This window comes from Triplophysa dalaica, chromosome 6, assembly GCF_015846415.1.
Source record: "Triplophysa dalaica isolate WHDGS20190420 chromosome 6, ASM1584641v1, whole genome shotgun sequence".
In the NCBI taxonomy this organism is placed as follows: domain Eukaryota; kingdom Metazoa; phylum Chordata; class Actinopteri; order Cypriniformes; family Nemacheilidae; genus Triplophysa; species Triplophysa dalaica.
The window spans coordinates 18,160,957-18,184,991 of record NC_079547.1 but is presented as its reverse complement, the minus strand read 5'-3'; the positions used below and the strand labels follow the sequence as shown (position 1 = coordinate 18,184,991).

General features: G+C 37.7%; 1 protein-coding gene across 1 annotated transcript in view; it reads right to left on the bottom strand.

The window, feature by feature from the left end:
- Positions 1–24,035, bottom strand: part of LOC130424793 (ribonucleoprotein PTB-binding 2-like) — a 53,401-nt gene that overhangs the window by 10,613 nt on the left and 18,753 nt on the right. Inside the window, exons 3-9 of the mRNA XM_056750713.1 lie at positions 22,578–23,050; positions 9,082–9,273; positions 5,862–5,982; positions 4,634–4,716; positions 4,342–4,440; positions 3,048–3,159; positions 1,215–1,516 (exon numbers count right to left, since the gene is read on the bottom strand). Coding sequence (XP_056606691.1) covers positions 1,215–1,516; positions 3,048–3,159; positions 4,342–4,440; positions 4,634–4,716; positions 5,862–5,982; positions 9,082–9,273; positions 22,578–23,050 — 1,382 coding nt within the window. The remainder of the gene's footprint in view (positions 1–1,214; positions 1,517–3,047; positions 3,160–4,341; positions 4,441–4,633; positions 4,717–5,861; positions 5,983–9,081; positions 9,274–22,577; positions 23,051–24,035) is intronic.

Here is a 24,035-nt window from a genome sequence, read left to right as displayed (position 1 = left end):
GACACAGACCAAAGATGTTGCGTTTTTTCTATTTTTCCAAAGGAGATAATGTATTTACAAAATGCTCTCTGTAGAGCAAGTTTTTCCGTTTAGGACAAAGATACAAATACAAGCAATACGACAAATATTAACAATTAAAGGGGCTATTCAACGGTGTTTCATGCATTCTGATTTCTTTACAGTTTTAAAAGTGCTGTCTTCTCATGCTTAACATGGTCAACTTGTCAAAAAAACGAGTTGTGCATATTCCCTAGTATTTCTGCCCTCCAGTGATCGTACAGGTTTCGGAAAGTTTTTTCCGAACATATAAAACTGTTTCGTAACAATTTTTCTTAGTCCCTTATTGGACAATTCCAAGATCTGCAGATGTCACTTTAACTTGTGTTTACTGAATTTGGGTGATGAATGTTAGTTCAGCTAACCACCCCCCCCCCGGAATGCACTGTATGCTTTTGGAAATAATTGTACAGCTGTATCTATCTTTTTTATAAATGTGATCAAACTAAATACTCAAGATTAATATGTTTTTATTTGATGATTTATTTGTGTAAGTGTGAACGCTGCCACTCAAAACCCTGGTTCGCATCAAACAAGCGCAAGAGACCACTGAAAAGATGGGTCTCGGACCGCTTTTAAACGAACTCTGGCGTGGTTCGACTTAAATATACCAAAAACTGGAAGTGATAACAAGATACGACCCGAAAATCAAGTTGTTTGGTAACATAAAAGGAGTGTTTATTAGATCTGTGTTTGCGCATGTAACAGAGGAATTCCTGGCGCCGTTTTGACTGCTTTAAACATGAGGTCTTCGTGAGTTAGCGGCTTGCTAAAAATAACGTCATAGCAGGTAAAACTCAGCACACAGCAACGTTTAAATGTCTGGTGAGTTCCATTTTAAAATATAAATCATAAAAGCTGTCCAATCACGTTGCGACTTTACACGTAAACTGTTAGGTTCGATATCTTTAGATTCGCTGTTAAAATGCCAGTCTGAACGCTAACAACTAAAATATTTTTTTCGTTTTGGGTTCTGACCAAAACAACCAAGAGACCGAACTACAAATATGAACCTACCCGAATTGAAATCTGAAAATATTTTTTCAATTTAGTCTTAAGGAGAAGAAAATTAAAAAGCAACGTAACAATATAGGTTAAAGCATCCTAATTGAATAAGAAACAAAAAAATAATGAAATAAACAAAGAACCAGGCTTACTGTAACACAAGAGCTAGTCTGTGGACTAGTGCTGTGATGGTTGGTCAGAGGTTTGTGCGTCGTGTTACCCAGCAATGGACCCAGACTCGCTGTGTTCATTCCAGGGAGGAAGTTTTGCATCTGGCTTTGGGCGCATACAGAACCCCCTGTCGTTCCTGGAGGTGTGGGCTGTTTTTCCAGTGCAATGGGTGCTGTCGGGACTCCGTTCTGCTCAGATGTGGAATTTCCATGTGAGCGACCAGATATTCCAGGCCCTAGGCTCGCTCCCTGGGATGTGACTGGAGAAGAGTCCTGACCCAACTCTACAACAACGAGAACATCAGTGGCATTGTACTTTATGTGATCATATATTACAGTGTCTTACGGTCTGGACCGGACACAGGGTGACCATTTTCTTTTCATGCCGTCTTTCAAGTCAATGTACAAGACTAACTTCAAACATGAATGAATGAAGATTGGTTGGTTTTATTAACCAGCAAATCCCCCAATTTCAGGATGCCCTCCCACAACAAGGTACATGTTTTACACAATGCATTGCGACATAGGTGCTATTTTTAACCATTTTTACATTCCATGTGGACAGACAAACAGCTCGTGTCTAGTATCTTGTCAAGTTGCCGCTGGTTAGTACAAGGTCTTAGACAGTCCAGTACATTTTGGTGGTAAAAAAATCCTGGATTTCATTGCATGCGACAACTGGGATTTAAACTGGCTACAAAAATAATCCTCTGAAGAATTCACTGATGAAGGCTGAAATATTTTGGTTTAATCTGAGGATTTGTCCTTCAGGATCAGGGCTGATTTGATATTGCTTGGTTTTAAAATTGATGATGTTAACTAAAAGAAAGAACAGTATATTTAGAATAAATGAACTATTCTAAGCACATAAATAATATATAAATAATATATTTGACTCATCATAGTATTGAGACAAAAGATATGATGGTTACTTGTAGAAGTGTTGAGTCAAGAAATGTCATCATTTTGATAAAATAAAGAGAAAAAGCAAACAAAATCGGAAAATGAGGGGACGTTTATTAAGAACCGGTGCTATGTCGTGCTTGTGAAAACATTCCTAGTTTACTTTATGTATTCCCATAGATTTGTACAGATTAGCGGCTGCATTATTGGCTGTTTCTATGGGCCACTATACATAGGTCGTGCTCATACTGGACGGTTCAAGGTTCTCCAATCCCAAAAATCATTTTGATCTTCTTTTTAAACTGTTGTTGGAGGTTGTTTTTCCATAGGTTATAGGTGGAAGGATTTGTTCCTTAATCTTAAAGTAAGATGATATTAAAGTAGTGTTTTTTGTATATTGGCTAAGGTCATTGATCTAGTTGCACAGATCTGGCAACCCTTGACAGCTGTTTGTAAACACTTGAGAGCTACTAGGGTTAGTATGGTTTAAAAAACTTTAAATATTGAGTACAGATATACACATTATCGTATAATACATAATACACATTCCTACTTATTTTTCAGCAAGATCTATCTGCATTTCTGCAACCAGAGGCTGCAGTGTTGTCGCAACTTGACTATTCTCACCTAACTGTAACACCTGCATAGCACTGAAATGCAAATAGAAAGGACCCTGCACACAAACACACTCTTCAAAGTCTCCGTTGCTTTGATGAAAGCCTATATCATACTTTGCACACACACACCTTCTATATAAGAGCACAAAAGGAAAATAAATACTGATTGAAGTGCTTGATGCCTCCAGCAGCTCATAATAGAGCATTCAAACAGTTGGAATATTTGCATTGCAAATGTCTTTCCCCACAGCGGCGTTTGTGACCTCACGTCTGAGGCTGTGGCGAGCAGGCTCACCTGTGGGAGAATCTCCCAGCAACCCCTTCCCCAGAGGAACCTGTGCAGGAGCTCGAAGACCCAGAACTTTCTGCAGGAGCAGCCGGGAGGGATCGCCCAACAGACCAGGGACCTGAGAGAGAAATGAAAGGATAGGGTAAGATGAGGCTTGCAATGAATACATTTGTGTGTATTTATTGAAAAGAGAGAGATTATGAGCTAAAACAAAGCACATGATCATCAGTCAGAGTCCAAAAGTTCATTTTTTTAGACCTGGGTAGATTGAAAAAATGTACGAGCCATAAACATGTACTGACCATGAAACTGTATTTTCATTTTTTCAATAATAAACAACACTGTTGCTACTACAACTACATTTTTTCCTTAGCAAAATGGTCGTATCTGTGACAAACAGCACAGGTTATAATTTCTCTGGAAATGAGTCGATCTCCATCCCTTGTTAAAACTGCACTTGTCAAAAATCTACAAAAAATTTTGCATTTGGTTTTTCATGTTTGGTTGGTTAATGTGAAAAAAAACTTTGGCATTCAGAATAAACTTCTGTTCATAACATTCCCACAGTCTCTACAAGAAGCATTACTCGCTCGATTCTTGAGTAGGCGGTTTGTATGTTTTCGTGCAGTTCGATTAAAACTCATTATTATGTTGAGGTTATTAACAAAATTACTGATCAACTCGCATTCGTTGCAGGGGAAGTGTTCTTTTTTTGACCTTTTCAACCATGCTCAACAAGACAATCTTGCACGCACACACAGACATTAATGGAGATTTATGACAAGTTTGTACAGTAATGTGGCAATTCCAGCGTTACGGACGTGACATTTTCAATCAGAACTTGAAATATAAATGCTTGGAGATGCTTAAATGTTTTTATCAATATATGGAATCATCTTATTTTGTTGATCTAAACCCCTGATGATAGAATTCAGACATCAAAAATATCACAAGTTTTCTATTTTAAAAGAGACAAAATTTCATGCATTATGGGTGTGACAAAAAAGCACGCACGTTTTTAAGAGAAAACAGACTTTGTAGGATTTCTGTGAATTAAAATGGGCAAACAAGAAGCAATAATACCCATTTACAGAACGGATGACTTTTCATAGAACTATAGTTCTAATACTGCTTTATAAAATAAAAACAAATAATGCTTTTCTGAAAAAAGCTGCTGTTTTCTCATTTAATGCAGGCCTAAAATATCCTCACAGAAAGAACTTAAATCACACACTGATGCAGTGATGTTTTGGTAATGGGCACACAAGACTGACACGCACAAATACACACACACCCTTACATTAGAAATGTGCTTGTCTTTAATCTGTAAGAGCTGCTGTTGAGCCATCTGCATGTGGAGAAGATTCTGTAGAACAAGACCATTACCTAGAATGGCACTCTGCATGTGAGACAGAGAGAGACAAAGAGAGAGAGAGATGTGGTCACAGCAGTTGCTTTTGTTAATGTAGTAGTATCTTGCTTCAACCATAGGCATTTGTGCCACATGAACACACAAAACCCACGGGAAGTAAAATTGGCTATAGTTAAAAAAACACCCGTCCACACAACGCCATCTTGAAAGAAAGAAGTACCTGCTGTGCTTTTCCTAACTGAAGCAGAGCTGCAGTGAGCGGTGGACGCAGGAACGGGAGATTGTGAGGTCGGCCAAACTTTCCTGGGGAGAAACCAGCAAATAAACCAAGGCAGAACATGTGATCACAAACGATCCAAAACGAACCCTTAGAGGAAAAGAAAGGGGGAGTCTAATGCACATGGCTCAACATTCCTCATACCAAAATTTCAGATTTGGCTAATGGCAAGTTGCTACGGAATAGGTACAGAGGTTGAACGTTTAATCATGCGCTATATTTAGTGTCGTAATTGTGTGTTCTCTTTAAGCTCCGGCCTCCACTTCTTCCTCATCTCATTTATTCTTCCACCCAATGAAAAGTTCATTTTAATATATGATTAGGCCTTCATCAAGAGAAAAATCTGCTCTGAGCTGATGATCACCGCTCAATGGACCACACACACACGCATGTGCAAACATACAAGGGATATTTCATTTCAACTTCAGGAGATATGATCGGATTGGTTCTGAGTACTTTTAGAAAAGTATTCATGAATATTCAAGAAAGTGTGTGTGCGTAATGAGTAAAGAGGCATTTAAAGTCCCAGTGAAATAAACATTTACAATGCCTATCCGTTAACTCCTATTTTTTCAAGAAATATTGCGGTGTTTATTGTAAAGACTTTATAAATGTGGGTCCATCTCTTTTTAATGTGTGTACCCTCATAACCTTCAGTTAAAATCTGAAAATGTACTTCCGTCCTACAGTGACTTTCCATCTCAAACGATGTATATTAGAAGGCTCCTCCCCTTTAACTGCTCCCGGTTCAATTTCAAAACGCAATAGCTCTTTTTATACTTCCAATCAATTCGAAGAGAAAGACTAAGGCACGCCCACTATTTTTCTATTTCGAAATTCCGTTTCACTCACAAATGTGTCGAACCACGGAAGTAGAAATAATCGTAATTTCCCGGTTCTCAGGGACAATAAAAGTCATTTTCTATGTGTGCGTATGTGGTCCTGGTAAAATGTCCCAAGAAAGATGATGATAGCTGTTTTTTTTATCTTGTGGGGATCAAATCAAAGTAAAAAAATTAAAAATTTATAAAAATTTATTTGAAAATGGTTTTGGGGTACCGTAAGGGTAAGGAATATACAGCTTGTACAGTATAAAAATCATTATGTCTATGGAAAGTCCCCATAAACATGGAAACGCAACATGTGTGTAATAGATATATAAGAAAGATACCTCCACGTTTGCCTGTAGGGTAGGGTCTCATAAGAACTTGGAGAGCAGCAGGATTGGTCATGCTATTAAGGAACTGGGCCAGATTGGGTTCTGGCAGCAAACCTTTCTTATTGCTCAACATCTACAAGAGACACAAACACGACCAAGATTAAAAACATCAATTTGTTTTCAAATAACTGCCATGTCTACTGTGATATGATAAACTTTCCGAAGAAGATTACCGCAGTATTCCTGCTACTTTCCTCAAGCATTAAAACTGAATATCACTTTTCCTATTTCATGTGGACTTTTATTGCATATTTAAAAAACAAAACATTTAGCCATGTCTAACATTTTAATACCAGTAACACAAAAATCGCAAAACTACTATAAAATGAACAGTAATGAATATTACACAAAGTGTTTCAGGCTCAGTTTCTTGGCACACATGAACACATATCCCACCAATTACAGTTATCACACGCAGAAACAGTTTTCTCTTCACAATTTTATGTCCTGTTAAATGTTTATCTGGGATGTTTATGGCCCGGCTGTGAGTGAGCATGTGTGTGTATCTGCTGGCAATGGGGAGATGCTTGCAGACATGTTGAACTCTCATTGGATCTCTGATGTCTGTCAGAGGTGTGGGTGCATTCACCACACTCCATCTCCATCTGCTGACTACTATTCCTCCACCCACACGCTGTGGTGCTTTCATGCCGTAATGGACGAATCCAAGAATGTAACCAGCTATTCAGGACTGATGGCGATAATTTAGGAATCAACCATTGAAAAGCCTGTATCAGTGGAGCGTGAATATAATTACAGCTCTGGGTGAATCAGCATCCAGGTGGAGTATACAGAGAGTGTGTGTTTGAGGATGGAAAAGAGCAGAGCCATCTCCCATCATGCTTCTGCAGCAAGAGATGAATTAGCTCAGATTCTGATATGTGCTTTCGAATATCCATAAGCTGCTGCCTAAAGGCTTTCTTTTCTCTACCGTAAACTGAATCTACACATTCATTAACTAAACATACATTGAAACTACATCTGATGGTTTAATGTGTGTTACAGTTTTGTACATGTATTTAACTGATAGATCGGGTTCTGGATGGGATGTAATGATACACTCAGCTAACGATTTGACATATTTACATTTACATTTAGTCATTTGGCAGACGCTTTTATCCAAAGCGACTTACAGTGCACTTATTACAGGGACAATCCCCCTGGAGCAACATGGAGTAAAGTGTCTTGCTCAAGGACACACTGGTGGTGGCTGCTGGGATCGAACCAGCAACCTTTGATTTACCAGTTCAGTGGTTTAACCCACTAGACCACCATCTCACTGTTACATATTGTGTAATACTGGGCTAAGAATGTGATTATTAACTGAAATTCAAATGACAGATTTGCCAACTTGGTTGTTGAAATATAACTTTTATAGGGTTAAAGGGATAGTTCATCCAAAAACGAAAAATCTTTCATCATTTACTCAACCTCAGGTTGTAATAAATGTAAATGAACAGAGAGAAATATATTTGGAAGAATGTTCAGTTCAGTTCTGGGATATCATCCACTATCATAGTAGGAAAACCTTTGTTCTGTTGGACTTTTGGAAAACAAATAGTTCACGGGCACCTTTGACTACCGTTTAATTCTTCCTGCTATGGTAGTCAATGATGTCCCGGAACTGAAAATCACTAACATTCTTCCATATATATTTCTTAATGTTTTTTCGAAACACAGTAATTTATACAGGTATAAAATTACATGAGTGTGAGTAAATGATTGAATTTTCCTTCTTGGATGAACTATCCCTTTAACAACATTCAAGGTTGAATTGAAACTTCTGTATGTAAATTATAGGGTTGAGATGATATCTGAATCCCACTCCAAGATTATTGTAGTTTGTGGCCAAACAAAATAATATATTATTGATATATCTGTTGCAAGTTGATTCACAAATAATAATGCTATCAATCAAATCAATCAATAATTTGGTTAAATTGATATCATACGTGTAACATTACAACATTATCGATAATCATGGTTTTTAATATCAAGGTTAATGTCAACACCAGTATATTATTGAACCTCTAATGTAAATGAATGATAATTTGATAAAATCTGTAAGTATGTTTATTTTATTTTACATAAAATGTAATTTAATCAAGGAATTAGAAAAGCTAAATCCAAAAACATTACAAAACAAACAAACATTATATTTTACACAGATGTGTTGGCGGCTAAGCCAATGGAATTAACCAGATGTAATATCTTTAAAAAACATTTTGTGATTTTTTGTATCGCAATAGTTAGTGCTATAATCAATACACCTCTATTCCTGAATGCAGATTGTTCAGCTATAACCTCTCAGTCAATGTCAATGACTACATCTTCTAATGAAAAAATGCTACTCAAATAACGTTTTAACAAACATCCGTGTCCTTAAAATATGCTGTTAGGAGTCTCGAGTGCCTTATTACTTGAATAAACATGCTGAACAAACTTTATCAATGTTCATTCGTAAGAGGCAAAGCAAATCCAGTCAGCCTTGAATATTACTGAATAATAACCAGCAGGCAAGTATCCTTGGCGTTTCGCATGAGTTCCCAGAGCGTTGGCTACTGAGAAGAGCTAGTGCAGACACCTGCTAGACCCCAAGCAGAACTAAATTTATGTCTACACTCACACGAAAGCAAAAGAACTGAAGGGAAGGCTTGTGGCCTCACAGTCTGTCTGTGAGTGGTGCAGTTGTATAAAATAAAGTGATGCTTGTGGCTCTAAGGGGTGGACTTCCTGACAAATGTCAGATTGCATTTGCTCTATTTGGCTGGATATTTTCTGAGGCTAAAACAGAAAGGAAGACAGAAAGTCGAAAGAAGTCCAAATTGAAAGATCGGTTTTCACAAGTCTATGTATACTGGTTAGTTCTGAACCAGTGTCATCTTGACACTGGTTAACGCTCAATGTTTTCTGTATGATGCTCATGTTTCCGTCAGCTGGTTTTATGTAGACCTGTCCGGCAAGTTGAAAATAGCCCTGTGGTTTATTTCAGGCCTCGGAAATGCAGCGGAGGTCTGGAGATGTTTGAAACAGCAGGGTTCCTATGAATACTGTAATTAAACTGTCAAAGCCGCAGTTTCACACATGCACGTGTGTGCGCGGTGATGCGTGCACATTAATATGTACGAAACTCTGGTTTCTTGCTGTTTCACGATAAAGAAAATGTTCTTACCACGCCCTGAGCAGCGATGAGGGCAGCAAGTGTGCTGCGTCCAGAGGTCCCTGGAGGACAGAGACACAGCCGTATCTCCTGACCCTGGATCAGCTGCCTGTCCATCTCCAGCAGAACGGCTTCGGCCTGCTCCGCCCTCTCATACTCAACAACACCGAAACCCCGTACTGGACTCCCCTCATCTTGAGCCAGCTATAGCAAACACACACAAAAAAATGGTGTTTAGAGCTCAAATCTGGGTGTACACCACTACATTTACATTTTCTTATTTTTGTGATGCATCTTTTTTCGGAAAATAAATGTACTTTCCTTTTTATATATACATTTGGCACTGATTCGTTCTTAGTGTCCTGCAGTTTCGCATTTTGCTGCATAGCTTAGTTCAAGTTTGGTGACCACCAACCTGCAAATTCGTGTTACATGAATGCGTGAGACCAATAGAAGTTTAAAACGTCTCAATGTGAACGAATTTCGTACGCTCAAAGTCTAGTGTGACGACGGAGTTACAGTGCATTAACCTGCAACCTTCTGGTGTCGTTCATGATTTTTAAGTTATAAAACCCTATTTCCATACTAATAGGCTCTATTTGATATTAGTATTGAAATTGGAGTTTAATTATTGAGCATTGTTCTTGGGAAAACTTCTTATATATTCATACAGTGGGGTTAAAAATGCTTCCGATTTGCATACTTATAATTAAATATGATTTGTAATTAATTTTATTACCATAACAATATCTATTTCAGTCCAAATTTTAACTGAAAAATGTATCAGAATTCTTAACAAGCATTTGTTTCTGTGACTTGTGTCTCCCTTTTGCTTTAATGACAGCTGGCACAGACTCAAAAACTATGTGGAAAACCTGAGGATCCGTGTTATCCCAGTATGATTTGAGAAGGTTCCAAAAGCATCTTGTGTGCTTTAACAGAATGAATAAATCTTACCCTTTGAGCAAAGAAGTTAATGGATCACTGTCACAAATGTGCTATTTTGATTAGTGACGTAGGAACGAAACGTTTCCTATTCGTTGTATATCATAATCTGAATCTTTGCATTAATGGAGTTGTCAATTATTGAGTAATTACATTAAAAATCTGTTTTAAAAATAATCTCCTTAAGGTACCAGATGCACAACAACAAGTTTATAAATATAATTTATGAATTGGGCTGTCAGGTAAGATTTTATGGGAAATGTCAGTTTGATAAATAATAAAAAAGAAAAGTCTGTTTAACTATAGTTTTAGTACACCTTACTATGTAATGACAAATCTATCATTGGTTAATGTAATGTCAGAATCATGACAGAACCTCTTGTTTCATGTGGAGAGAGGCATTTTGACCCTCTTGCTTTCATCCCCACACCATTTCCCTCTTGATTTAATCCTTTATAATGCCCTCTTGTCTATTGTCCTGTGCTTGCTCATTTTGATTGTTTAACCATTGGATGTTTGAGTGTTTGCCTTGCCTTGTTCGTCTTGCCCTGTTTTGTCATCATCACCTGTTAGATTACCTTGCCCCTTGGATGTTTATTGTTATCAAGTCGTGTCTTAGTATTTTTAAGTAATTATATATATCCTGTCTCTATTGTTTTCGCCCCCTTGAGGGAAGTCTTTCTTTTTGTATTATACTATCTTAGTTCATTTCCCTTCGTTGGTGTTTTGTTATATTTATAAAAGTCTTTGTGTTCCCCTTCACTAACGCTGCCTGCAATTGGGTTCTCTTCCTTGACATTCAAGACAGGTTTTCCTTGTGGTTACTATGATCTTACTAGTAAAACATTAAAATTGTTATAAATACTGGACAAGAAATACTATAATATCTATAACTGTCCGTAAGTATATAACTATACTATATACATTTTCGAAAAAATAATTAAATGTAACATATTTGACAAGTCTTCTAGTTTTGTCACATATAGAGATGACGAGGCCTGTTACAGTTATTAAATAAATAAACACATAATCGCAATTATGTCAGATATCCGCAATTATTGTAAATCCTTAGAAAACTAGGGTGATTTGCAGCATTTTACATCCACCGTCCTTGATCTGCACTCATTATTACGTTCGAATGACATTTGAGTTGTATCAGATTTGCAATTTTTGTGTTTATGAGCTTATTAAAGTGATTCCAGATTTGCTGCATCTATGCAGCATGACGACTTCATCCTAAGTGCCATATCTCAGTCTTTTCTGTCACTATATGGGGAATGTTACTAGATATTTACAGAATTTTTCTTAATGTATCTACTTTCTATTAATTGAATAAATTAATTGTGATTCATTGTTATGATTTTGAAAGCCTTTAAAGAGCCAATTAATCACCCTTATCGCAATTTATAATTAGACAATTAATTGTGAGCCAAATTTCATAATCGTGACAGCCTTAGGATGACATGTTTTATTAGTCCAGATGTGTCCAGATCTAAAATTAGACATCTCTGAGGGAATGTGCAGAGTTCCTAGGAGGCAAGTCAAATCCTTGTTTATAACTCCGGAGCAAAATATTCGTCTTTCCTTGGGCACCTGTGTGAACTGTAAACTCGAGAGGAACCTGCAATGAGATCAACTGCTTAAAAGTTTTTAGGAATAATCTTTTCTAATATGAAATGAAACAAAATAAAGTTTTTAATTTAAAGGTTGTTTTTGCAGAAACCATACTGAATGACTGGGGCTGAATGTCTCTGACAATGACAAAATGTAACGTAGTAAAAAAATGATCGCAGTGGTCATCAATCGACTATCGCATACATGTAATACCCGTTATATTATCAGCCAAGGACAAAAAAGAAGGAAGACTGCATGCGCCCCCGCCCAACCCCAATCCCCCCCCAAAATAGTCTTTAATGTACTAATTAAAGTTACATGATTCACTTAGCAACACAAAACAGGCCATTTTTACTAGTTATTACTACCCAATTCTGACTGCAATTTTGGAAATATCAGTTCAAATGTTTATTAGGTTAACAGTCACATAAACAATATTAAATAAAATAGGTCGATGCTTTGTGCAAATATCTTATGCTAATCTCAAATAAGATGACACCCCTTGAGTAGTTTATATTAGCCCTACTTTTATTTTATTATATTCAGCTATAACTCATTAAACAATAATTGAACACGTAAAGTAAAGGATCCCGTGGCCTAAAGAGACTTCCATACACAGCCACTACATGGCGCATCTACATCATCCATACATGCATGTTTTAGTTCATCAAAAATTCTAGGTAAAAAAATACGAGAATCCGTATTTATACGGAAAAATCACATCCCTGCAAACTAACGATCGAAGACTAGAGATTTTGGGCTAGAATCATAGGAATTGTACAGGATCCTAAAATTGGTCTCAGATGTTCAAATCATGGCCAACATTGTGTGCACCCGGCTTAACACTTTGCTGGCTCCTATTCATACAGTTTCAAAACTACATTTAAAAAACTGTAATTTTACAGAATTGTACAGAAATACAGTCCAAATCCATCAAATTATAGGAAAAAAGACATTTACAAGAAAATTTGTCATTTTAAGTGAAAAAGACAGTTAGGGGCTATGTCCACCGATGCGTTTCTGCCGGCGTTCTGCGTTTTTTTTTTCCAATTGTTTATATCGGAAATGCCGCGTTTCATGAAAATCGTGAGCAGCGGGTCTTTTTTCCCACCCTGAGCACCGGCGTTTGGTCAGGCGCCCCGAGCTGAAAAAGTGCTCAACTTGGAGCAGAACGCTCAGCTCATATGCGCATAGAGCAGGTGTTTTAGCTCAGCTCCTGGCGTTTTCAGTAGCGTATAAATGCCTCGGTGGACACACCCACTTACGGTTTTTCTGCTGACCTGGCTGCCAAAACTTTTTGTTTTTATTTAAAAAAAACTACATTTTTATCTACAGTGGACCGTACCAATGGTTTTAGACAGCCACTGCTCTGTATACAGGAAGCTTGTTTACTGCTTCATTTACATAAATGTTTTGATGTTCTGTATATAGTCGCTGTTTTGATCGTTGTGCTTTTATCTTCAATCTGTGTGTGAAACCTGTGGATCATTGTTTCATCCAGCACGATGAGCTCGTCTAGACTTTACGTTTTCGCCCACACTCATTCTATTAAGTCCGAAGGATCACACAGATGTGACTCGGGCACCATTATTATTGTTGTGTAGTGTCTGCAGTAAGTGTATTGCCTTTGTTGTTCTCTGGTTTGAGCACAGCCTGATAGCAATAATAATATGTTTACATCATGTAGAATGTCAATATGGTATCCACCCATGAAGTGGAGAGCCACACGGTATAAAAGCTGAATAAAAAACAACCCTTTATTAAACATTAACAATATTTCTCCATTGCATTCTTATTTCTTTACTACTAAAACTTGTATAACTAGACACAAAAATTCGGACCCTTTAAACATTCAGAGGAAAGGTGATTTCCTGTAACACTGAACATGCACGCAACCCTCCTTGCAAATAGGCTACAAACTCTCAAATGCCCATTACAATTACCAGCCTGCGTTTTTAAATCTCAATCTTTACGAGAGATCACGCAGGTAATCAGCAACATTCACACAAAATAAACACACACACACTCCAGATGTGTTTTGAGGTGCAGCCTTTCATCTATGTGCGTCACTTCTTTGAAATGCCCCCTGGAGAGACCAGCGGTCCTTCATCAAAACATCTTCACCAACTGTCAGGAACTGATCAGTGGAAAGAACTCATCTACCTCTTTCTCCACACGTATGTTCTCCCGTCTCCTGTGTTCTATTCAGATTGATTCACTGATCAGTTCAGATGATTTGATGAAATGTATAAAGCCCACGCTTTGAATTGTTAGTCACTTGGTCAGCACAGTGCATTGTGCTTTAGAACAAAGGACGATGTTAGCGGCCACGGTTGTGTAAATAATTTAAGGTCAGTACATAATTTATCTCACGTGTATCATGGAATTTAGTTACAAATATGTCTAGAGAGAAAGAGAGAGATCAGGTGAAGGATAAGTCGAGTGTTTTTAAGAAGAAACTGGGTGAAACTAATCAGCTATTGGCACTTTTTCCAATGGAAATGAGACCCCTCAGGGAACACAGAATGAGAGAGAGGGAGATTGGGCGAGTACGTGAATGAATGGATAATGTATTGGTGAGAGAGCAAAAGATGGAAGAGTGTACCAGAAGAGGATGCCGAAATAATCAACTGTAAGCGGAAGATATGAAGACAGGCTGATTAAAGGACAGACGCGTGAATAGAACCTCTTACACTTCTGAACCCTACTGTATGCACACAACAGGGTGAGACTGTAGGAAACTGTAAAATGTGCTACAGTGGCCTGGATATTTCTTTCACACTGTCACACACATAGCATACGCCCTTGGCAGTAATAAGTGGTGCGGTATGTCTCGGAGGAACCCGGGCTTATCTGTGCCAGTTATAATGCAGTCAGGACAGTCTATGTAAAAGTCTAAATATAGGGAAGGAAAAGCATTTGTCATTTGGATATCTGTCAAACTGTTGTGTGTGGTGTGTGCGTGTTTGAACACTAACCAGCAACAATACACCATTCTCAGCACCGACTTGAATCTAGGAAATTGTATTGCTCGTTGGTTGCTCTTTATTAGCTCAGGAGTCTGCACATTTAGGTAGCAACATTGTCTCAGACGTTACTGTAATATTCTTGTATTTGTTATATAGTTCTAATATTCCATAGGAAAATAAAAAAATACATATTTTAGAATTCATAGGACTGTAATGCTATGTTCACACAAAACGCGAATTAAGCGATTTGCGCAAGTAAATTACATACAAAGTCAATGTAAAGACGCAAATAGACGCAACATTATGCCAGGCGACACTAATAACGCATATTGGGTGGTACGATGGCCGAGAACGCGAAATAAAGAGCGAGGAAAACAATGCTTCCCGTTTGATGTGAACACCACATAAGAATTACTAAATAATCTTCGGACTTATTTATATTATGTGAGGTTTTTATTTACATTATGCGAGGTTTATTATCTACGCTGTGCTCATTTTGGGCTTTTTTAAAGGTTTTTCTACAAAGTCAAATGGAATGCAAAAACGTTGAAGCTCAATATCTCTAAACTACTCAGACTGCATGACAGAAACGTATAATTCCAAAGCGATTAATTATTCACACATTTATTAGACAAAATGGGGGATCTGTAGTTCGTACAGTAACCCTACATCCACAATCACTTACTGAAGACAATTTTTAAGTTTGCGAGGATCAGTTTGAACAAGCAAATTCCAAACTTGCCTCATATAAAAGATGACAATACCATTCTCATATCTGAGTTTTACTTTGGGTGGTGAGAACTTTACAGTGTTTACAGTGTTGGTCACTTGATAGTTATTTTCAGGATTTTCACATTTCTGAATAATATGTGTTCTTCATTGAAAAAAATTATATTAGTGACAATTATATGGTGAAACAAGCAACCTGTAAAATTTCACGGATGATAGACGATGCCACAGGTGAAAGGTTTAATAATAAAAAAGGTGAAGTTTGTGAGTTGTTACACCAATAATAGCCCTAAGCAATCTCTTAGCACTAAGGGGATTTTTCACCAAGTGTCACTGATGTGTTTAGTAAGAAACTTATAAAATTTCAGTGAACCGATAGCACTATGCACTGCAAAATCAAATTTTATAACCTTACTTCATGCAATTGTGCAAACTTGTAGCCTTGATTCAATTAAGTAACCTTAACTAAACGGTATTAAAAAAATAACGTTGAACTTACTACTTTTCTTTCTCAAATTTACTTAAATGAATTAAGTGGAAATGACAAAATTTTGCCTGTAATTTTATTTTAACTATACTCAATTCTTTCGGTACATAGTACTTTCAGTACTTTTTGGTTGTCGACGTATGGTGTTTGAATAATTAGACTCACGTTGTTGGTAGGGATGGGCATTTAAAGCAAAAATTATATTCGAAGATCGATGAGAACTATTCAAAAATTCGCAAGAAATTCGCACCCCTCCCCCACATGGACGCATTTACAGTATTACACACAAACAGACGGAGAGAGAGAGAACATTTACGCTTTAAATCCGTATGACGGCACACTGCTTTATGTTTTATGGAATAGGCAATCTTACATCAAGCAATACATTATAATAACGTGCTGAAACATTAATATATTAACAACCGAATGATGGCACTTATTAACAGTACATCGATCAGAATCAACTGCTCATAATGCTAAGACATTTCCTTGTAAAATATGAGCATGCACATTTATACCAACTAAAACACAGTGCGATTGATCAAAGAAAATATATTAAAGCCATAAAGATTTTAGACCAGACTTAACACGCGTTAAAACATATTAACCGAATGACGTCATTTATTAACAGTTCAGAGCGATTTCATGAATTAAAAGCTCAAAAGGCTTCAGTTTCTATTGTCATGAAAAAGTTTCTGCAGTCTGGCAGTGATGGTTTTTCTAGAAGGAACAGTAAACTCGGGCTGTACAAACTCCATAAGATTTTTAAAACCCTCTCCTCCGACAAAGCCGATCGGAAGCATATCCTTAGCGATCATCTTGCTAGTTAGAGCCGTTATTTGCTCCGCCCGTCTGGCAACCAAATTGGTTGTTCTGACCATAAACTAGCAACTGATTGCTGACCTGTGGATGGACCTGCTTGCTGCTTCGCCCTGAAATGATTGTGCATCGTAGTTGTTGATCCATGATAAGTCAGCTTTGCATTCCAGAGTTTGCACTGCACTTTATTCTCATTCATTTTATTAAAGGACCCCACACAGAACACATTTTTGACATCGTCTCAATTTATCATTTCCGTTATGTCACGGGGGTCTACAGTGTGCGTAACTTCGTTACCAATTCTTGAGGGAAAATGTTTTCCTCTACCGTCCCTTGATTGACAGCCTTTAGGTTTTAGGTGCGTCATTATTGGCAGCGCCACCCTTTGGTTACATGAACGCGTTACACGTAAAAACACGGCAAGTTTTTTAAGATCGCACACACTATTCGAAATTCTAGAGTTAAATATACTACTCGAAATTCGTGACTCATCCCTAGTTGTTGGTGTAATCCTATGTGCACCCTTAAGCGGTATGCCGATGTTTCCTATGGAGCCGGATGTAGCAGAGCTGGCTGAGATTTTAGCGGAAGTACGTCATCGATTTATATGCATATACCCCATTGTACTGACACCTAATAGACATTTACATTTACGCATTTGGCAGACGCTTATATCCAAAGCGACTTAAATTACATTAACCTATACATTTTCACATAGGTATTTGCAATCCCCTAGGATCGATCCCACAACCTTGCGTTGTTAAAGTGATGCTCTTACCGCTGAGCTACAGGAAATAGAAAACACTTTATTATAAAATTAATTGTCAGCCAAGTTTCACAATAGGAATAATTATAATAGCCCAACTTAATAATGAATTCATATTGACCTTAAGAAATGTAATTTAGAAAGCTCAACATAGATGTCCGAGCAGATACGAGCAGTCTGAGCATTGTTGAGACCTATACTGAAACATTCCTAGTCACATTGTAGATTACTATGGCAAAGGAGAGAAATCTCTGAAGCAGGAGACAAAAAATACCCTCCATTATTCCTGTTCTAATACAGACAGACACACAAACACACATGCAAAAACATCTAAAGATGAGAAGAAATCAGTCACATTAACCAGAATTTCTACGCTAGTTTGTCTAGTATATTTCGTTGGTGCTGGTCTAGCTGGTCAACCACCAGCATTCTATCCTGGCGACCACCATCCAAAACACACAGTATGCCAGTAACCAAACATGCTTTTTCAATTTTTTCAGCAGAGACCATACAGGCAGACAAGTAACTTCATTCAGGATTCATAAATTTGATAAAAGTATTTTCACACAGAAATTGTGTGTTCGTACGACATATACAGTAATGTAAAATGAGACTTTTATGACAAATAGTGCATAAAAATTCAATAAACCTGCTGGATGAACAAAAGTTCGAACAGCTCTTTCTCTCTTTCTGCCTGTGTATGTGTAATGCACTGTTCTCTGGCAAAACAGATAGCAGCTGTCACAATTGTGGGTTCTGCAGGGCACTTGACACCTCTCTAATACAATAATGACACTCCACCGGTTTCCTCCTTTATGCCTTTTAATGTACAAAGCAGTACTGTCGGGAGAGTGTGGTCTGGCTGTAGGGTGCCGATGTCTGTATGTTATGCCGCTGTGGATGAATGCAGTCAGACTCAACAACCCCTAACCATTACTGACCTCAAGACAGGGAAATCAATATAGCTACTGCCTCCTGTTTAAACACAAACACACAACAGCATACCTGATACAGTAAAGCACTTGATCAAAAGAAAAGTTTTGAGTCTAGACGTCTACATGGCGTGTTCCCTCTGGCTCAGAAATGTTCGTTTTCCTATAGTATATAGCTGACCTTTGAGGGTGATACAGAGAACCCAGATGGATTCTAGGGAAGGGGAACTGAACAGTATCGATATAAGAGTGATGTCAAGGCACTTAAATACAGTAAAAACACTCCTATGTTATATGCTATAAGAGTAAAATATTGGGATAACTGTAAAGGCACTTCTCAGAAATGTGGTTGAGATATGTGCTATTTTGTTCTTTAAGGTGATGCATGCATGAAAAAATGAGGGATGCTTGCCCATATAAAACTGGTGGCAATATCTCCTTGATATTCAGGGGGCGACCGCACCTGCTAGACGTACATCAGCTTATAATACTAGCCTGGACGTAAAATAACTACATATTTATATCTTATCCCTATTGCATCGTCTAGGTGTAGCATACGTGTGAGACAAAATATATACATAGTCATAAAGGTAGGTGTTAGGTGTAAATGAGAGGTCTTGACTCGTTTCCTTGGAGAAAATTAAAATAGTTACTTCAATTTAAACAATAGTACAGCTAATACCGGCTACATGATCAGTGGGATTTCCGGTGTGAAAAAGTAATGAGGAAGTCATTTAGATATAGTGTATGAAGACAGATATTATTTTTTGTCATCTATATGTTGGTTGTAGTAAATGTACTCTTGTAACCATAGTAGGAAGTCAATGAGGGCATCGTCTGTGTTCAGTCATAGTTTTATACGGTGAAACAGGTTTGCAAGGCTGGGTTCAGCTAGCTGTAAGGGCTGCATAAGGTTTACAACCAAGTTTAAACATTTTTTTAACACATTTTTTCAGATGATCCAACCGCCCTCTGCGCCTAGATGTGGTACTCTCATGATACTGTATGTTTGTACATGGCTCCTAAGTCTCCATCATGCTTATATGACATTCTGGAAACAAGACTGATGTTACAGGATTCCCAAGCATTCCTATTGACTTGTATTGCCATTGTTTAAAAAAAACGTAAGTCAAGCCGTGGGTCTGAAATCTTCCCTATTTTATATCAGAATCTAACAAATCTATAGGCAAACAGTATCCTAAAAGAGCTGAGAGCGTGAGGACTGAAAATATTCGTTAAAAATATTCACGTTTTGCAAAAATGAATCTCAAGAACATATTAAAATAATAAACCCTTTAAAATGTAAAATTATAATGAACAGAAACTGTCAAATAGTCTGAAATGTGCAAAAAAGTTCATCCAAATTATGGGACGGTTTTGGGAGATGTTTCAAATTTTAGCCCAAATAAGCTTTTCTTGTCAAAAACAGCACACATTTGTTTTACACTTACGTACAGAACACCAAAACACAAATAACATTCTGGTAACAATAAATCTAGTTCACCCCAAGCTTCTGTCATCACTTATTAAACCTCATGTCATTCAAAAATGAAAAAAGTACAATATTACTCATTCTTCTGTGTAACACAAAAAATATATTTTGAGAAATGTCTCCGTATTTTTGTGCCCATACAATGGACGTCAATGCGATCCAGTATTGTTTGGTTACCAACAATCTTCAAAATATCTTCTTTTGTGTTCAGCAGAATAAATAAAGTCATACAGGTCTAGAAGGGCTTGAGGTTAGTAATAAAATAATTCTTAGGTGAACTATTTCTTAAATGACAAGTTATTCAGGCATCTGATTTCACCTGCCGTTTAATAGTCACAAGCCAAATTGTGCAGGCTTGAGGAGGTAACCGTAGCAACTGTACACATTTCCACCACATCTAATATCTGTTCTAATATCTAATGCCTATTTACATGGGAATAATATTATCACAGGACCTCTGTGTTTGTCAAAATATGGTAGGTAATTTGTGGGGGAATTTTTACGTTACAAATTACATACATGGCCGATTCGCATGGGATTAAGATCACAGACAATCTCTGCAATTATTACAAATGACCAGAGGTCCCCAGGCAATACTAATCCCGTGTGAATAGGGCTTTAGACTGCCTGAATAGCGTCATGTAAATGCAATTATCCTGGCCTTAAGCTTAAATCAAACCCCCGACCACCACCATTGCAAATTATATACAATTTCATAAACCAGTAGCATTCATTTTACTTGCCCTGAACATCGAAAAACGACGCTGGAGGGATACCCTGCATGTTAAAAAGTTAGGCAAAGGGCGTAAATATGTGAGAAGGCGGAAGAGAGAATGTGTTGATTTAAAAAAAATCCTAAAAATATAATATCACCAAATGACTTAAGACTGAGTTAAATAATCTAACTGCGTGCAGCATTAAAAAATATGTGGATTGTGGTTTCCTTGATAAATCCCCCTAAAGCCCCCCCCCAGTTTTCACGAAACTCGCACGCTGGGTTAATCTCTTCACTTCTTGTCCACCTAAGTCTATGAGGAAGCTTCAAGACTACGTCCGTCCAGTTGTCAGCATTTGCATTGAGCCCGAACCCCACAACATGTCACAGAAGACCCGGGTCAGAACATGCCACTCACCAACACGCTGAGTCATCTAATAACATAACTGCTGTCATTCTCAAGAGCGTCTCAAAGGCACATTAGAGAAGGGAGGGAGTGGTGAGAGAGATGACGTGGGAGGCGACATGTGGCAAAGAAAGAGGGAGATGCATTTTGGAACCCATTTAATGGAGCTGACATTTCTTAACATGCCTAACAGCTGACACTGCCAACAAAAATACCGGAGTTATGCCACTTTATATCTCACCAAAGTGTCTTTGAGAATGCAAGCCTGCTCCTACTGTAGCTGGACCTGACCTGGTCAACTCATTCAATGTGAACTATAATGAAATTATGCCGACTTTAAATTCAATTCCGTTTTCCCTTTTTCTGTTTATAATGTAGGACTGCAATGAAAATTCACAGGGCGTTTTAAATGAAGCCCAATGATGGTAAATATGTATTCATTTTATTAAATAATAATTGATAAGTTCTTCATTTTAGGGTGTACTATACCTTTAAAATCTTTTCATATAAAACCATTTCAAAAAGGCAGCACTAAGGACAAACCTCCATTAGAAGAACATTACTAAACAGTCGCTCCTTCCGATCACTATGCAGTTATGAAAGAAGCTTTCAGATCATTAAAACATCCTAAATATTAATGAGACTTTTTTGTCAATCCGGTCTGCATTTTGCATCTTCCGGCATCCTTTGCACACAAATGAGCTGAATCGTTCCCACAGTCTCTTGACTTATCTCATTTCTGTACAGTACTGGGGGCGTCAATAGAGCTCCAATATTGATTCACGAAGCAAAGCTTGAGTATTAAAAAGCCCTGAAAGCACAGTGATGCAATTTGAGGTCAAAGTCCTCAGTGCCTGATGCATCTTCAAGCCTCCAGCAGATGGTGTGGGTCTGGTGCCACTGCAAAGCATCATGGGATTGAGAGGGTGTACTGTAGAGTATTGATTTCTGTGTCGGCTGGTGTTGGCCCTAACTGCAGATCTAAAGTCAGTGTTGCCCTTTAGCTTTAATGGTTTTGATTAGGATGGAGGTTGAGGAAACCATATCCTGCATCAGCACTTAAAGGCAGTTTTCCTAGGTGGTATTGATTCATGGAGAAGGCTTGCGTGGTGAAAAGCTCTCTATATTAACAAGATGGACAGAGGAGTGAAGGCTGGGTAGGATTTTAGAACAAGTCATCGCTGCCACGTCTGGCAAAAGACCATCAGCACTTTTCTAATGGATGAAGATGTACAGGAGCTCAAACACAAGCACACGTCAAAAAATCAAGATGAAGCTGGTTCAAGTTCAGTTTAAAAATTTCAAGCTGTAACAAAAACATTGGAGAAAAGTGGAGGGCAGGGTTGATTGTAAAGCAATATCAGAAATAATGTAAAGCACTACTCAGGCCATGTTAGGTATGAAAAATCTGTTCTTTCAAATGTTACATTTTGTGTTGTTTTATGATCTGAAAATATTACAATATTACGCAATGTTCCAGCCTGTATAAATGAAACAGCTTTTTTATTTATTTAAATATTTCTTCATTGGCCAAAAAATTAAAGGTGAATTTAAATGATAAAATAGATTAAATGATAAAAAAAATTGTTGAGGTGAAACACCCAAAATCATAACAAAACACCTCCTCATCTCACCTGGCAGAAGACAGTTTTGTAGTGCTCTGAAAAAATGTGAGCCAGCTCCTCTGAGTCTTCGAAGTCCAGCGGCAGGCGATCCACGCACAGGCACTTGGAATGGAGGTGGTCAGTAGAGGTCAGTTGGTTGACATCAGCCCATTGCACCATAAGCGCCCGGTCACCCAACGGCTTCCCCAGGAGTTCTGACCGTGCCCTGGATGCCGAATCCTTCTTCATGTACTCCACGAAGCCGTAGCCTTTAGAGTGTCCCGTAAGGTCACTGTAAACCAGGAAACAGCGCTCGATGTTGCCATAGGTACGCACCAGCTCCTGAAACTGGGTGGCAGTGAGTGTGTAGGGTAGGTTGGTGACACACAGGAGAGAGTCCGTAGGCTGGAGCTGGACGGTGATGTCACGGCCGCGGACTGATGTCTGGTGCAGATTTCGGATGGCATCCTGTGCCTGGTCACCATTTAGAAGGGTTACGAAGGCTAGTGAGACACACACATAAAAACACACACATATGGACAAAACATTAAAAAAACACTCAAAGGGAAACTTGTTCTGAGTCACAAACATGAATAGAATAACTCATCAAAAGTAAGACTTGACATATTGACCAGAGAAAAGCATTTGGACAATGTTGAGATATTCTCAATGAAGTATTGGAGACAATGTTAATATTTTCATCAAGATGTTTCTATAGTACATTTTCAATATATAAAGTTAAAGTGTGTAATTTCTAAGGCACCAAAGTTAATTGAAAATGATTGTTTTCAAACAGGTTTCCTAAATACAATCAATAGTTCAACAGCACCAGAGAGACAGCGTTTGCACATTTTGGTGAAAATCAGCCTACAATGGCTTACCTATTGTTGTGTGTACATACTTAAATGGGACTGGACTGGACATATCATTTTTAACATAACACAATACACACTTTGCCATTACAAAAAGTTTTCTAAAAAATAAAATCCATTGCTATGGAAGTTGCTGTAACAGGCCATAACAATATTTGTTTTCAAACTAGATTTCAACATTTAACTGTAATGAATCCATTTCTATTTTTAGAAACATAAAAAAGTACATTCTTGAATAACAGAGAATAAAGCCTTCTGACTAAACAAACTCATTATTATTCTACATTCTAAGCATCAAGGTCGCTGGGAGATATATATCTGAGGTTATTCACTTCATTACAAAAATCCTCTAACTATTTTCTTTTCCAGTATGCTCTTAGATTCACATATTTTCAAATGAGAGCAATGTAAGGGTTCTTAAAAAATAGCCCTTGACACAGCTTACTCGCAGGTTAATGTAATAATTCATGACTCATTTCTAAACAAAAATGTCAATGGTTTAATATACAGTGGCAGTTTACCAACAAGCAGGATGTATTATTTAAGAAGTCGTTTTTTTTGATATTCAAAAAATATCTCCCATGTAATGTTCATGTGTACTAGACAAGCAAAAAAC